General features: G+C 45.0%; 2 protein-coding genes across 3 annotated transcripts; both read right to left on the bottom strand.

The window, feature by feature from the left end:
- Positions 1–1,452: 1,452 nt before the first annotated feature.
- Positions 1,453–6,670, bottom strand: LOC124063202 (gamma-aminobutyric acid receptor-associated protein-like 2). The gene is made up of 4 exons (XM_046396615.1): positions 6,450–6,670; positions 4,333–4,388; positions 4,069–4,241; positions 1,453–2,023 (listed from the first exon to the last, which is right to left on the bottom strand). Exons 1-4 carry the CDS (start codon positions 6,481–6,483, stop codon positions 1,933–1,935), a joined length of 354 nt encoding a protein of 117 aa, XP_046252571.1. The 5' UTR covers positions 6,484–6,670; the 3' UTR covers positions 1,453–1,932.
- A 729-nt stretch (positions 6,671–7,399) lies between these two features.
- nqo1 (NAD(P)H dehydrogenase, quinone 1) lies at positions 7,400–12,006 on the bottom strand. Of its 2 annotated transcripts, XM_046396593.1 has the most exons (7): positions 11,857–11,992; positions 10,839–10,938; positions 10,446–10,613; positions 9,524–9,654; positions 9,107–9,220; positions 8,851–8,952; positions 7,400–7,858 (listed from the first exon to the last, which is right to left on the bottom strand). In XM_046396593.1, the coding sequence occupies exons 2-7, from the start codon at positions 10,867–10,869 to the stop codon at positions 7,520–7,522; spliced, it is 885 nt and encodes a 294-aa protein (XP_046252549.1). In that variant the 5' UTR covers positions 10,870–10,938; positions 11,857–11,992; the 3' UTR covers positions 7,400–7,519. The 2 variants fall into 2 exon arrangements, with proteins under 2 accessions (XP_046252549.1, XP_046252558.1); XM_046396602.1 differs by lacking the exon at positions 10,839–10,938 and having other exon boundaries at positions 11,857–12,006.
- Positions 12,007–16,530: the final 4,524 nt, after the last annotated feature.

Genomic DNA, 16,530 nt, shown 5'->3' with positions numbered 1-16,530 from the left:
AGAACTGACCAGATGTGTTGCCATGCTCTTTGCTAATTTTGCTAATTAGCACCAAACACAAAGTTGGCCTTCAGCTGAGGTGGATACGAATGTTGTTTTGAAGGTATTAGACGATCAGAAGTTTTGACCCGATGATGGCGCTAAAGGCAGATCACCGAGACAGATGATTTATTTATTAGTCATTATACAACACAGGGTTGTATTCGGAAGTGGTGTGTGTGGTACCTTTATGGTAACCACAAAATCTAATTACACCGATGAAGTATTATAAAGTATTTCTCGTGATGGAGTGCAGAGGATGAAGTGAGTATCAGGAAAGAAGACAGCAGCAGAAACTTATGTATCTCTCGTCAGACGGCGGCAGCTGCAGAGACCTGCTGGTCCAGCACTCAGGATGCTTCCTGTCAATCCTCTGTAGAAGCTCCCTCAAGAACACGAGTTCAGTTTCCATGAGAGGCACATTTCACCACAATCCATCTGAAAGGCACTTCAGTCTGGACCAAACAGGTGGACTGATTTTACACAATGAGTACTTTTCCTTTTAATACTTCTGAGTACATGTTGCTGGTGTACTTTTACAGAAGCAGAATTTTGAATGTGGTACTTCTACCTGTTATTAAGTATTTTTGCAGTGAAATGCTGCTTTTACTGATGCACAGAATCTGAGTTCTTCTTCTCCTCCCGTGGGCACTCAGAGTGAAGAGAAACTGACTTCACAAACTCAAGGAGAACATGTTTGAGATGGAAGGGAAATTTTCGAAAATCCCGTTTCAGTTTTGACAATGAGGAAGAACGTGTTTCCCTGCGTCTTCCTCTGAATTTTAATAAATAAATGTTTGCTACCGAGTATGCGACAAGTTCGTAGAAACACTGCTGAGGAGAGATGAGGAAGTGAACAGTCGAAAGGAAAACCGCTTAACCACGTAGTTTTATGATCACCACATCTGTATCACATCTTCTCCATATGTGGTACATTGACCTGTTAGCAGTTTCTTATCTTTTCCCGTCTGACGAGAATTTTCTTGTTAATTCTTTCATTACACAAACGGTTCGATGGTCACACCTTTGTGTTAACTGTGAATGGGATTTCAGTGAATGTAGTTACTTCCCCTTTGTGCTGGTGACCCCCTCAAGGACCCCATTGAAGAACATACCAAACATAATACAGCATAGTGTAATAAAGCAAATGTAGTATGAAATCTGATTGGCCACCCACTAAGTCTAACGACCAATAATTTTACTGATATAATAATTTACTTGTTGTATTTTGTAGCATTAATACGAGTGTGTAGCGTGACTAAGTAATGAGATAAATGCTGTGAAGTCAAAGTTGTTTCACGTTAAACCGTGAAAACACATTAGCGGTTTCCACTTAAGCTTTTCTTTCACTTGTCGAAGCCCATTGAAGCAAATGGACCTGAACAGTGCTGACATTCTGACAAAACAACCAGGTTTCATTTTGATCTTTTTATTGGTTAGGTCATCCTAATTCAAACTGTAATTCAATTCAAATAATTAAATTAAAAGTTCTTTTAAATATTGTCTGCAAAGAGGAAAGCACAACTAAAAGCAAAACTCATTCACACACATCATTATTTAAAATGTGGAAAAACAAAAACAAATCAAAGTTCCTCCTTCAACACTCAGATCACAACGTCAAACAAAGAATAATCCAAAGTATCACACTATACACAACTTCATCTATGAATCTGGTGAAACATGGGCCAAAACAAACACACTGGTGCAGTAATTTTTATTCATCCAGTCAGGTGAGCAGCCAGTCTGACTTCCTGTTACGTTCGTGTTGCTGAATCTCTGCGGGGCTTCATGAGGTTTTCTCCAGGGGCCGAGCGAGGGCTGTGATTACATGTGGGTGGGTGGGTGTTGGCGTGGCGCCGCAGGTAAGGCCAGTCACGGTCGTGGCTTCTTCTTTTACAAACCAAAGGTGTTCTCGCCGCTGTAGGCCACGTATAAAAAGCCGTCCTCGTCCTTCTCTTTGTCGTACAGCTGCCCCATCGTGATGCTGAAACACGAGACGGAGCGTTAACATAAGATCCACGCAGCTACTCGCCGCAACCAACGAGTTCTGCGTGTGTCAAAGCCCGATACATCTCCTCCGTCTGGTTTCGAAGAGCGTTTGTTTAGTCGCACAGCACCAGTTTAGTGAGGTTTCGGAATGGGAATCGTCTTTATTGCCATGTAAGTGAAGAGGTTTCACATTACTAGGAATTTGTCTTGGTGATTGGTGCAAACACAGAACGTAAGAACGAGTAACATAATAACAGCATAAAATAAAATAATGTAAAACAAAATAAATATGGTTCTGGAGGTAGTACAAAAGTGAGGTAGTACAGTGTGGAAGTAGTGCAAGTAGGTGAGGTAAACAGTGCAAATGGTCAGCAGGTGGATCGTGACATGAGCAAAGATCAGTGACTGTACTGAAGTAGCTAAAGTGTAAGGATTTAAGGGGTTTACTGGTCTGACGAAAGTGAAACCTGAGTAGAAATGATGACTTAGAGCAAAGGCAGTGTGTCTAATTCTGGCTTATGTGTTATCCAAAATAAGTACAATTCTAAAAACCTCCAGAAGTCACATTTCTCAGAACTTTGACTGACTGCGCGCTCTGTGATCCAACTAAAAACACAAACTGAAAGTGCTGAGTAATGACAAAGAGCGTTGGATGTAACTGCAGCGCTGCCTGGTCATTGTCAACAAGGACTGTCCCACTGCCAGTGATAACTTCTCAGTGATAACGAAGAAATAGTCCCTCTGCCCGCCCTGCATTTTCTTACCGGCGCTCCTTTGATCAACTTCAGTCAGAAATGAGTTTTTATTGACTTTACCTTATAAGCAGCACTGACAGGTTGACACTCCACCACACAAGTGAAATGCTTGCGATAAGAAGCCACACAGGAAATTAAGAGTCACTTTGTGCAGACTGTGATGGCGTCTGAGTGCTTGCTGATAAGAGCCATGAAAGTGATTTGCCTGCGGTTTTATCTGGTTTAAATGTGTTGCCAGGCTTCATGAACGACTGCATTTTATACAAATACCACACTGCTGACTGTGCTTTTTATTAACTTCAAAGTGAGTTTAAAGTTATTTGAGTTTGAAATATGGAACAAATTAAACAGTTTAAAAGGGGCAACTTGTAAAATATCCATAACTGTAGAGGGCAGCATGTGAGCAGAGGAGCTGCCAGCTGCTGCTCACTGCACCCTTTGCTGCAGCTATTAGCTCAGTTAGCCGTGGAGCTCGTGGCCCTACAGCTGAGAAGACTGGACTGGACTGGACTGGACTGGACTGGACTGGACTGGACTGGACTGGACTGGACTGGACTGGACTGGACTGGACTGAGCCTGAACCGCGACCTCAGGGGGCTCAGTTAGGAGGTGAGTTACAGCAGCTCAGATGAGGACTACGACTCCGGGGACGAGGAGACGTGAAGCAGCAGAGGACAGGGAGAGTGGGACATCAGCAGCTGGAGAAAACAGCGTGTCTGACTCTGTAAACTGAGGATTCATTTGGACCAAAGCAGAGGGGACGGTGGAGACAAACTGAGACGGTTTGGTGAGTTTTATGTCACTTCTGTCTCATGTGAACAAAGTGTGTTTTACGTTGAGCTAACGAGGCAGTTCAGCTCGTCTGAGCTCAGTGAAAGAGAGAAACTTGAGCTCAGAAGGTGGACGGTCGGATTTTTCTGTTTCATAAGGAAAACAGCTGTGAAAATGTTTCCTGTTTCGCCGCTCGTTTTCACCTCCCAGCTGAAGAAAGACACTTAACTTGTCACAGCCTCGTAAATAAAACAGTTTTATGCACAATGATGTAAATGTTGTGTGCGATGACTTTCACAAGGGCTTTTTCATTTCCATTATCCCATATACTGATGACCTACTTTCACTGAAGATCTGTATGTTGTAGTGGCAGATGTGAGAGGACACAAACTGCACCAAAAAGTTTCCCATGAAATTAAAAAATAATTCAGGTTTCTCTGAGACAAATCATAAGCAGAAGTTCTGAAGTTATTGTGAACCTGTGAAACGACCTCTCAGGTGTCACGGCCCTCACCTGGACTGAGGCACCGTCTTGTCCACAAACAGGAAGATGGCCTTCTCTGAGGGCAGCTGGATGCGTTTCCTGATGATCCACATGAACTGAGCCACTGTGATGTCAGAGGGGACCAGGTACTTCCTCTTGTCAATGTCCACTATCTGTGAGCCGGACACCTTCTCCACAATCACCTGACAAAGCACACAGAGACATCGCAGACGTGATTATCACCAGCCAATCACAAATCAGACATCCTCTAAATATCACAGAAACGTCACTCACCGGGACCCTGTCAGGGTACTTGTTGCGGATTTTGGCTGATTCTATGCATCGATGTTCTGCAGGGCAAAAAGCAACGTTCATGTTAATTATGTGAATGTTTTCTAACAGACAGACAGACACGTTTCTTAGGTAAGACTTCCTCTCCTGTACAGCGATGGACAAAGCTGGACATCTGACGTCCGAGCTGTGAGACGCACACACACACACTGAGACCCACTGAACCACTCAGTCTGTCCAGTCACTTCAGAGACGAACGTGCAGCCTGAATAAAACATGAGCAGGCAGACAGCACAGCAGTCGGCACACACTCTGCATTTCTGCTGAATCCGTTAGCAGCAAAAAGTCCCTGTCTTCATGTTTATCTTTGCACTGGTTATTAATGGAAGTGTTGAATACATTAAGACTGCGGTCATTTCTCACTTCAGCTCCTGGGATCAGCAGTGAGTTTGAATCAATGAAAAGAAGAATCCACAACTTTGACCTCCACCAACCAAATGACGAATCTGAGCTAAAATGCGACACATAATTAAAGTCTTTCTTAAACTTAATTTTATATACTAATTACATACATTACTTTACATACAGTACATTTGATTAAAAACAGTGTTACATTTCAGCCTCTACTGCTATCATTGAAACGATTAGTTAATTGACAGAAAAATAATTAGCACAGTTTCAACTCATTTATCAATGAAAAATGCCCCAAAATTTACCAGATCCAACTTCTGAAAAGTGAGGATCTGCTGCTTTTCTGTTTTGTTTGTCTGTAAATGCACTTTATTTCATTTAGGGCTGTTGGCTGAATTAAAAAAGCATCTGAACTGACCTTGATTTATCGTGGGAAGTTTTTACTATTTGTTCTCATTTTATTACTCAGCAATTATTAAAAATATAATCAACAGATTATTACAGGAAGTGTGCAGTATGAAACTGGGACACAGCAGCTGTCTGGATGAGGCACATCCTCCTTGAGACAGGAAGCAGAGGGGTTTGTGGGTAATGTAGTCCTAACACTGACTAATGCCAACACTGTGGTGGACTGAGGCAGATTATGTCAGCCACATTCTCATTTGTTTCACATGTTTAATGTACAGAAGTGGCAAACCTTTACAACCACATTATTTCTCACAGCAGCATGTCAGTCATTGTGGTTAACACAGAAACTGAAGTTAAATGTCTTTGTAAAGTCTGAAAACACGAGTTAACACCATTGGCTGCCCTGTCAACAGGAAGTTGGATCACATTATTAATTAATGGATAGATAGATAGATACTTTATTGATCCCTTGAGTAATTGGACAATTTAAAAACATCCGATGTGTTTTGGGGTCATCTACTTTCTGTGTCTCACGTGTTTTATTAAAATACTTTTAAATCTTTCTGGCTGCTGGTCAGACAAAGCAAGCCGTTTTAAGGAACCACTTGGGCCTCTTAACTTGCCGGACGTTTCTTCTTTATTTTTGTCACTTTACTGCAAACAATTCGTTGATTTGTTGACAAAAAAACATAACTTACAGCAGCCACAAAACCAGCCTGCAACTGCTCCACCAAATAAAAAATCGAACAAGTTTGCTGCGTCCAGGTGACGCCTGTCAAGCCTCCAGTTCGTGGCAGGTGGAGAGAAGGCAAAATGTCGTGTTTATCTGTCCGAACAGACTAATCAGCGCTGTGTGCTCCAGCTGCTGACTGAAACTCAGCGCAGGATGGAGGCTTAGCAGCTTAATGTGTCAATAGCCACCATCAACCTGAAACCAGGTCGTCGTCGGCTGCCAAGAAGAACAAAGACACGATGACTTGTTTATCTGCGCAGACCCAACACATCCAATCTGAAGTGGAGAAAGGCTAACTGACCTTTACATTAGCTGACATTAATATTTACGACTAAATTGACGCTAAAGTGCTGTGGCTGCAGCTAGCTAAAACCAAAGCCTCCTCTCTGAACAAAAGCCTGAAGGACAGGCCAGTCTGTGTGTCCGACCAATTTTAAGGAGATTTTCTAAATATTAAACCTCGATGTATGTCCCCCTGGCCAAAAACAAAGGATTTCGTGTCAGAAATGAACCTGCGTAGACATTTTTATCAGTCTTCCATCAAAATAACACCTCCCTCCTCCCTTACCCAAGGAGTGATCCTCTTTGAACATCCATTTCATGTTTGCCGTGTCCGGGCTCTTTTCGCTCGATGCGGCAGATTAAACACGCGACTCGGGGTTAATTTGGGGGTGAAAATGTCTCTCTAGAAGGTCTCTTTTAGGCCGTAACACCTGAACCAGCGTGCAAGCGACAAGGCAGCTCTTAACCCCTCAACAAAACAACAAACAATCTCCTCCTCACTAACAGCCTGCTGAGCGCTGCCCCAGCGATGACGCCACCCCCGGACCGTTCCATTCCACCGCAGAGAGAAGGGGTGAGCGAAACGCAAAAAATGGACTCTCTTGACTTTTTACACGTAAAGTTATGAAAATTAAATGCATTATTTTTTTATTAGCTGTTGCTTCCAGGTTTTGTTATTAAAATCTCATCATTGGAAAACTATGTGCATTGTACATGTGAACCTTTTGACACGGTTCCCTGTTAGCCGTATTTGGTTCTACCTACTGTTCGTCGCTCTACGAAGAACATAAACATAACCATATTCTGTCGTATGTGGTAGTTAAAGGCTGCCAGTAACGGTTCTTTGAATTAACGGTTAATCTGTTTAATTCATTCATTGAGTGTAGCACACATAGCATCAGAAAAAAATTAAAAAGTGGAGAATTCTTCATTTTTTTTTGTTCGCCCAGCTGACGGAAAACATAAACTAAACAGCGATATAAACAAGGCTGGGCAGCAGCTCGAAACTGCCGAGGCCCCAAAAGCCCCGGGAAGACGTTTGATTGACTGCAACCTGTTGGGGAATCTGCACTGTGAAACGCTGAAACGAGGCCAAAAACAAAAATGATCACATTAGAGAAGCAGAAACCTTGATCAATATGCTGATTTTGACTAATTGTTTAGGCCACAAGGGACTGACCGTTTGGTCTTGTTTACACAAAAAACATTTTGTTTGTGAATAAAAATAGGTTCAAGTCATTGTTGCCTAAAACTGCTTTTATTTCAGCTTCAGTAAACATAAAGCATTTGTAAAATCCCCAAAGCGATCTCCTAACACCTCTGAGGGGTTTAGAGGACGTGACTGAAGAGACCGTCTTAGTTCCTGCCGTCTGCTTTGGCATCACATTCAGTGGGCTGAGCTTTGATCTGGTTGTCAGGTGGCAGCGGCTTCCCCAGGTGGTGTCCTGTGGTGAGGCCGTGGGGCTGCGACTCTCGCTCCTCCCTCACCTCAGGCCTCAGCAAGAAGCCCCCCTGAAAGCTGAGGTCAAACAGCTCGCAGGGGGCAAAGGTCAAAGGCTTTTCAGCCAGCAGTCCTTTCAGCCGAGCTCGCCAGCCGTCCAGCATCGCGGTTCGCACGGCGGGGGGACAGTGAGCCGGACTCCAGAATATCTGAGGAGCCAGAACCTGGAACCCACAGAAGTGCAGGATGCCGTTCTGAAAGGAACATAAATAAATAAAAGAGGATCAGCATTCACCCACAAACAGAATATTTAAGAATCCCTTTGGATTATTTTTCTGTGGTCTTCGCCAGATAGTTTACAGGTGCACCCGAGAGGAGACAAATACGGGGACAAAGATGGCATCTTATACCACAATCACCAGAACACCCAATCATTTATTTTAGAGTACTATACATTACTGTAGTAAGTATAAATGAATGTAAACACTTCACATCTTAAGAGGCCTCTCAGCTCTGTCAGGATCAACTTTTTAGTTTGTATAAAAAAGTGAAGAAACTAAAGATTTTGAATTTGTCATCCAGCTTGAGTCAGACTGGTTTCAACACTGTGTTCCTCCCCTCTGAAAAGTCAGGTGACTTGCCCGACCGACTATCGCACTCACCCCAGTCGTGATGAAGTGTTTTGAAAGGATAGTCATGGCGCACATGAGAAGGACCATCCCTGCCGCCTTGGATCCACTGCAGTTTGCTTATCGAAGGGAACAGATTGGCTGACGATGCCGTCAACGGCGCCATCCACACTGCCCTCGCACACTCACTGTGTGAGGACGCTACTTGCTGATCGCAGCTTACGAAAAGCCCCTGACCCTCGGACTGAGCCCCCCCCTGCTCTAACTGGGTGCTGAACTTCAGGACTGTGAGCACAGAGACCCCTCAGGGTTGTGTGTTGAGTCCAGCACTGAGACGCCACAGGAGTGTGAACTCAAGGACTCCAGAACAGCTTCTACCCTCAGGCCATCAGAGTCCTGAGCAGCACCTTCAACACAGTCTCACTTCTGCATCACTCTGTACTTATGTGTTCTGCAGATGTTTTCATGTCATTCAGAACTTTGTGTCTGATTAGCGCTTTATAAATCACCTGTAAGTATTGATGTGATGGAAAATCTTTCTCTGTGTGGTGTTTTCAACGATGTGCAAGAAAGACTGGCAGGACATGATGTCTCCCTTCAGTGTCCACGTCCCTCACCTGCAGGGGCCACAGTGTGATGTTGATGTCTCCGTTGATACCATCAGGCCTGAACATCGTCTGCGTAGCTCCAGTGGTGAAGGACAACATTGCCTTCTTGTCCTGTGAGGAAACACAAAAACACGCTTTTTACTTCGAGATGAAGGACACAGAGTCTGAATACTGGATTCTGATTGGCTGCAGCAGGGTGTCCACTGATTGCGGATATCGGACACCTACTGAGTAGTTTGCTGTTGTCCAGCCGAAAGCGACTGACCTTGAATATTCCGTTATTGTACAGTTTCTGCAGGGAGAAAGCGAAGCCCTGCACGAGCACTCGGTCCATCCAGCCCTTCATGATGGCCGGCACACTGAACCAGTACAGCGGGAACTGCGTGAAGAGACACAGGGCGTCACAGTGCATGTAAAACCAAACCAGGAAGCTAATTCTCATCTGTTGTGTCTTTTAACAAGAAACCTGCAGGTGTTTTAACAACCCTGTTCTGTGGTTTGAAGGTCAGATGATGGTCAGAAGATGACTGTGTCCAAAGCTCTTCATCGGGTTTTTAACAACATAAATTAAGAAACACAGATTATTGTGATTGGCTGTTGAAAGCCAGGTCTGCTGGAGGCAACAGAGTCTCAGAGTCTCAACAGGACACAGGACGAACTGGCGATACGCGTGACCTCCGACCTGGAAGATGATGAGCTCGGCCTCCTCTACTTTGCGCTGCTCAGCCGTGATGTCATCGCTGAGGCGGCCCTCCATCCAGGCGTGCATGGTCTCCTCGCCATACTGGAAAAGTTCTGGATTCTTCGGGTCACCTGGACATGACACACTCTGTCAGAACCCCAAACCCCAAATTCACAGAGTGAGACAGAGTGAGACACAGAGTGACAGAGAGTGAGACACAGAGTGAGACAGAGTGAGAGAGAGTGAGAGAGAGTGAGACACAGAGTGAGACACAGAGTGAGACACAGAGTGAGACAGAGTGAGAGAGAGTGAGACACAGAGTGAGACAGAGTGAGACACACAGTGAGACAGAGTGAGAGAGAGTGAGACAGAGTGACAGAGAGTGAGACACAGAGTGAGACAGAGTGAGAGAGAGTGAGACACAGAGTGAGACAGAGTGAGACACAGAGTGACAGAGAGTGAGACACAGAGTGAGACACAGAGTGAGACAGAGTGAGAGAGAGTGAGACAGAGTGAGAGAGAGTGAGACACAGAGTGAGAGAGAGTGAGAGAGAGTGAGACACAGAGTGAGACAGAGTGAGACAGAGTGAGACACAGAGTGAGACAGAGTGAGAGAGAGTGAGACAGAGTGACAGAGAGTGAGACACAGAGTGAGACAGAGTGAGAGAGAGTGAGACAGAGTGACAGAGAGTGAGACACAGAGTGAGAGAGAGTGAGAGAGAGTGAGACACAGAGTGAGACAGAGTGAGACAGAGTGAGACACAGAGTGAGACAGAGTGAGAGAGAGTGAGACAGAGTGACAGAGAGTGAGACACAGAGTGAGACAGAGTGAGAGAGAGTGAGACACAGAGTGAGACAGAGTGAGACACAGAGTGACAGAGAGTGAGACACAGAGTGAGACAGAGTGAGACAACGACGTCACCGGTGATGTCGTCCGGCGTGGCGGCGGCTCTGAAGTTCATGGCGTACAGGTCGGACACGATGACCCTGTAGCCCTGCTCCACCAGCTCCTGCGTAGCCACATCGCGCACCGCCGCGTTAAACGAATGTTGACTCTGGTGGGCGTACACGATCAGGACCGTCTTCTGAGCTGCCACACACACACACACACACACACACACACACACAGGATGTATTCTGACCTTTAAGAGAACGTTTGTGTAGCTTAATTTTGTGTTAAAATTGCCAAGACATTTCAGTTTTTACCGTCGCTGTGGTTACATTTTTATAAACTGTTTCCAAACTTTTCAATAAGTAATCGATTCTGCAGTCACAAAATGAGTTCCACACTTTGTTTGCTTCTCAGGTGAGTCACCTGAGCTCACTGAGCAGCCGATCTGCTCCATGTGACAGCCACAGCTGGATGGCTGCGCTCACTTCATCTTGCTCACTATGGAGACAAATCAGGGCCAAAACTGTATATTCAAACAAAAAATAAGTGTAGGAAAAAAATATTTTTCGTTATAACATCGTTATAACACTTGGGCCACAGCGAACAACGTGGTGAATGAGGAGCAAAAAAGAACCACATTTTCGTGAAATATTCTGTTTTACTGACTTCAGTTTGAAGTCAGTAAAAATAAATAAATAAAATACATTTTACTTTCAAAAAAGAGAAAATGACATCAATGAATGTTGAGTGAGTGGATTTGCTGCCGAAGCAGCAGGGTGAAGTCCAGCAGAAAGACCAAACCTGTTCCCAGAAGATGACTGAACTCAGCCAAAGGCGTGAACAGATGACTCACGAAGCCCTGAACAAAGCCCTGTGGGACTTCCAAAGAGGTCTTGTTCGAGGGCGGTGGTTCTGGTGTCTGCTGGTCTCCGGTGCGCGCGCCCGTCAGCTGATCAGCAGCTGAGAGCTGAAGGACGACTTTCAAAAAGCTGTGAAACTCGTCTGACGATGCGACACGTTCACTGAGTCAAACCCTCGCAGGTATTTTTGTCTCCTTTGGGTTTTCTTGATTGGATTATTGTGTGCAAACTCGTCGTTAATATTTCGGTTCTGAGTCCACACGTCGTTTGTGGGCTCACAGCCCGTGGGTGTCGGAGGTTTTGTGGTTAACCTGTCAGCTGTGCTCATATCCGTTTCATTCTGTTGGAGTGATTTACTGCCGGCCGTAAATGTCTCTAACGCAGACACTAACAAACTGAGGCGGTTGGTCCTCATAAAGTACGTAAACTTTACAGCACGGACACGTTTAAAAGACAAAGAAATAGTTTTATTGTTGCTGTTCGTTTAGCTGCTGCTGATCCTGAACGGCTCCGAAACAGGACCTGCGGGTCAGAGCAGAACAGCACGTCAACAGGAAGTGAAAACAATAGAAGCGTCTTACCCATGCTGTGTGTCCGCCGGTCTGCGCGCCCTGCAGACCCGCCCGGGCCGTCCGCAGCTCTTATAGAGCCGTTCGCGTGAGAAACATGCTCAGGTGTGATATCAGATGGAGCAAAGTCACGTCTGCAAACACGAGAAGTGACGGGAAAAAAGGGCTGCTGCACTGCACGGCTGGTTTAGTCCAGTGTTTGTGAAGGGAGGCGTGTGTGTGTGTGTGTGTGTGTGTGTGTGTGTGAGGGGGGCTGAGGTCCAGGTGAATAAGATTGGTTTCATTTGGCCTGGAAAAGAATGTTTGGGTCACTTTCAAGGGATTATGTGACAGGGTCATGTGGCTTAATAAACTCTTTAATCCGACTTAAGTTCACCTCGTTAGACGGAGGCGTCAGTTTAGTCAAGCCTGAGCTGTTCGGCCGAGTCCCCCAGTCTGATGTCTCCTGTCTCCGGCTTCTCTGGCTGGTGAGAAGACTTTTCACACACTTCACCATGATGCTGGAATCAGATGATGACAATAAGAAGAAGAAGAAGGAAAGGCTAACTTTTCATCACATCCCTGCTCGTATTGTGGACCCGTTGGGCCTAACGATGAGTGCAGAAAACATGAAATCAATACGTTTCTTTGTGTTCTCCTGATAAAACCCACTCATGTTTTCTTCCTGTGTCACCCTCACTGCAGATGGCCTCCCGCCTCAGCCCGCCTCAGCCCGACTAAAGGAAATCTTCATTTGTTTTCATTTTCTTATTGTATTTTTTATTGTTTAGGCTTGGCAGCACTTTTTGTTGTTGTTGTTGTTGTTTTTTTCAATTTCCTACGTGAAACCAAATGTAAACGTGGACCTGTTGGAAATTCTTTGGTTAAAGCTACAAGAATATAACTCCTAACATGTCTGACCAGAGATCATCTCGTGACATCATTCTGATGGTTTTGCAGATAAAACCGAGAAGTCGTACAAGAGAAGACTGTTGATTTCTTCCTGTTTTATGTTTCTGAAACGTGAGGGAGAAAACCTGAACTGCATTTAGGAAATTGAGAAAAGTCTGTCACTGAGAGCCAAGCTCATGTGCTGTCAGTTACCCTGCAGCCAATCAGACGGCACGTGACTCAGCTTGATGAGTCTGCCCAGGCTGGAATGTGACAGGAATGTTACCTGGACACTTTCTGTCGCCTGCTGATCACCTGGCTGAGCCTCAGTGTCGAGACCTGCTCAGATTACCTGCCTGTTTTATGTAACTGTGAGCACACAAGTGACGCAACTTCATTTCTACAACCAGAGGTGGAGGGAGTACTCTTTTACCTCAGTTTAAGTACAAATACACAAGCTTAAAAGTACTCCAAATCCTGCATTCAAAATACCAGAAATATCATCAGCAAAATAAAGTATCAGAAGTTACTTGTTGCAGTGAAATGTCCTGTGAATATTCATTATTGTATCTGACTTTATTAAGAATATTTACTTCTGATGCATCAGTGCATCGATGTGGAACCAGTACTACCTAAATGTAGTTTCAGGTGGTTCCTGTGGCCCGAGTTTCTCAGTATGAATCTGAGGGGTTGTGAGATGATTAATGGACATCATTGGACATGTATGAGACAGATGCCAAAGCCCACAGGTAAATGCAAACAGAGCTGCAGGGGTCAGTAGGACAGACACCAGGAGGATGTGCGAGACAGATGACTGGAAGTCTGAGGCCATCTGGTGGACAGGTGGAGGATGACATGTCTCGGGGGTTTCTAAGTGACACAGGGACCTGAGAGGAGTCAGATAAATGTAGTGGAGTAAAAGTACAAAGTGGCAGAAAATGGAGATGATGATGAAGTCATATTTATGCTTTAAGTACTGAACTCAGTCAGAGTCTGTAGTGATGGAGAGGTGTTGAGTTCCCATCCACACACCCGCCGGAGCAGCACTCAGCGGACAGTTACGACATTCCAGCCCCTTTATGTAGCATCAAATAACTAATTAACACCAAAGTGATCAGAAAAATGAACACTTGGACATGACCTTGCGTGATAAGAACGTCCTCAAATGACAGAAATCATCTTTGGGAATTTGGTCTTTAACGTGTACTTTGAGTTTTTAGTTTGGCTCATGTCCCTTCTGCTAACATGGAGGGGGAGGAGCTTATGAGCTGTACTGCAGCCAGCCACCAGGGGGCAGTGCAGATGTTTTGGCTTCACTTACAGGAAGCTCAGGAGTACGGTTAACGGCACAGCCTCGCAGAGCTTCCAGCAGGGCTCTCAGTCTTGTTTGTCATGTGGTTTTGACCTGATTGTTCCCAGCTGTCACCTGTTAGCGGATAAAAACAGGTGTACTAAAACCAGGACTGATTATGTGCAGCACAGCGTCCTTGCGACTCTTTCCAGTTCAGGCATCTCGGTTGTGACAGTTTTGTTTTTCAGTGCGCCCTGCAGGCCCAGCTGCTAATCCAGACGTGCAGCGGCCTGACAGACACGCCGGGGGATTAAGACAAATTCAACCCTTAGAACTCAGCAGAAAGTCTGATCCTGTCATGTCACTGGATCTCATTATTTCCCTCTGACATCATTAGCTTTCATTCAAAGTGAAAACTGTGCCTGTCACAGTCGGTGTGTTTATCGGAATCTCCGTCACCTGCTGCCGGAAAAACACCTGCAGAAGCCCACATTTCTGGTTGGCTGCACTGTGCAAAGTAAAAGGAAAAACACATGCACACGCGCACACACACACACACACACACACACACACTGATGGTCTGCCTGAAATCAGACAAAGTATGTTTAGTCAAAATGAGATTGTTTTTCATTACAAATGTGTTAAAGGTCATCAACGTGAGGACTTCAGAAGTTGTCTCTGATGAAAGTCCAGAAATGTTCAACTGCTGGACAGACTGACAAACTGCAAATCCTCAGGCGATGTCAGACGTGTCCAGTGCTGCAGATACATGTGTGGGATCCTCACGGACCATGAGTGGGCCCCTGGAACAGGTCCTCCTCAGCAGGACCAGCAAAGTTCAGCTCGGCACACGTGAAGGCTCGCGGCAGGAAACTGGGGAGAGTCTGACACGTGAAAGAATAAACTTGGAGGTCAGATAAGCTTTGAAAGACGTTTTGCTCAGACTGTGGTTGTTATGAGGTGACCAGGTGCAATGTGACAGCCTCCAGTCTGTGGCACACGGTGGCCTTCACTCAGCTGGATCACAAATGCATCCTGTCATCCACTGGAGGGAACACATTTTGTGCTATGAGAAAACAAAGCTGAGTCTGCTGACAGTCTTATACATGCTGAATGCTGCGGGTTGAACGGAACCCGTAACACATGTTGTTCTTCCCTTCGCTTTCCTGTTGAGATGGCTGGTCAGCGATCACAACTCTTTGCGGTTGAATTCAGAGTAAGAGCAGAAAGTGCGCACATGCTGATGTCTTTCAATCACCTGCTGAGAGCTGCGACATCTGATGAAAACGAGCAAAAGAGCATCTCAGAAAGGTGAGCTGAAAATAAACCTGCCCTGATTTCAGGCAAAACAGGAGCTCACGGACACGAAGGCGCAGCTGCTTCAGGATCTGCACATCACTGTGACGTTTTCCACGAGTCCAAAGGGCCTCGAGGTGACCTCCCAGGAACTGGTCTCGTCCCAGAGCTCTGTGGCTGAGTGAGTGGGCATATGTGGTTATGAGTGAGTCAGCTTTAATCTTTATTCTCATGTCATTTGCTTCCAAGGTTGTTGTGGCCGTTTTGGACAACAAGGTTCCTTCAGAAAGGCAGTTCATTTCTGGATTCCAGGCCTCCACAGGTCAGGGTTGTTTTGGTGGCAAAAGGGGCACCTACTCAATATTAGGCAGGCGATAATATTAATATCCCCTGAAGTCAGGATATGTTCAACGAAACCTGACAACCGTGAATCTGAAGCTGCTGAGGCACTGGCGCCATCTTGTGTTTTTGATGTGTAACATTATTCTGTGCACATGTGGCAGCATAAGCGTGAAATCGAACAGATAATGAACACACTGACCAATTCATGAATGGGCCAAAAGTCATAACAATATTCAATACTGTTCTACTGATGAAGAAATGTATTCACTCTTTCTTTGTGGAAGGATGAACGCGCTGAAGCTCCCACACAAAGTATTGAAACACTTCAGCGGATGCCGTTTTGGAAAGCAGGGAACTCGGAACACAATCGCAATAAGATTTCATTAAATCACTTTCCATATGCTTCAACTTTCATTCCATTCATTCATTATATACATATGTATATATTTATGTATCCATAAATACAAACACACACATACACACACATACCTCAGTCATCACGAGCCAAAGTACGAAAATAATCTCCGCAAAGAAAATCACAGGAAATGAGTAAGTAATGACACGCCTCATGAAGAATTTCTTGGACGCACTGATACTGTTTTGAATCAGAGCTGATTTCACTTTCCTTTGGTTTTTCGATAAACCAAAGACGTCACTCACTGGAACTGTGCTTTCAAGGCCTCGATATGAAGAAATATTTACAAATGCTGCGATTAAAGTAACAAAAGACTGCAAAAACTGCAACCTTCCACGGAAGACGTTGCTAAGGACACAAAGTTTTTTAATTCACTACACGACAGACTTACTACACACACTGTCACTGATTACTCATGTGATTACTTCTTGATCCAAAGTGTAACCTGAGTTAAACCTGAGGAGAGCTAAAG

Source organism: Scatophagus argus, chromosome 1 (assembly GCF_020382885.2).
Source record: "Scatophagus argus isolate fScaArg1 chromosome 1, fScaArg1.pri, whole genome shotgun sequence".
NCBI classification, from domain to species: domain Eukaryota; kingdom Metazoa; phylum Chordata; class Actinopteri; family Scatophagidae; genus Scatophagus; species Scatophagus argus.
The sequence above is the reverse complement of the archived record's forward strand: the minus strand, read 5'-3'. Positions and strand labels throughout refer to the sequence as shown.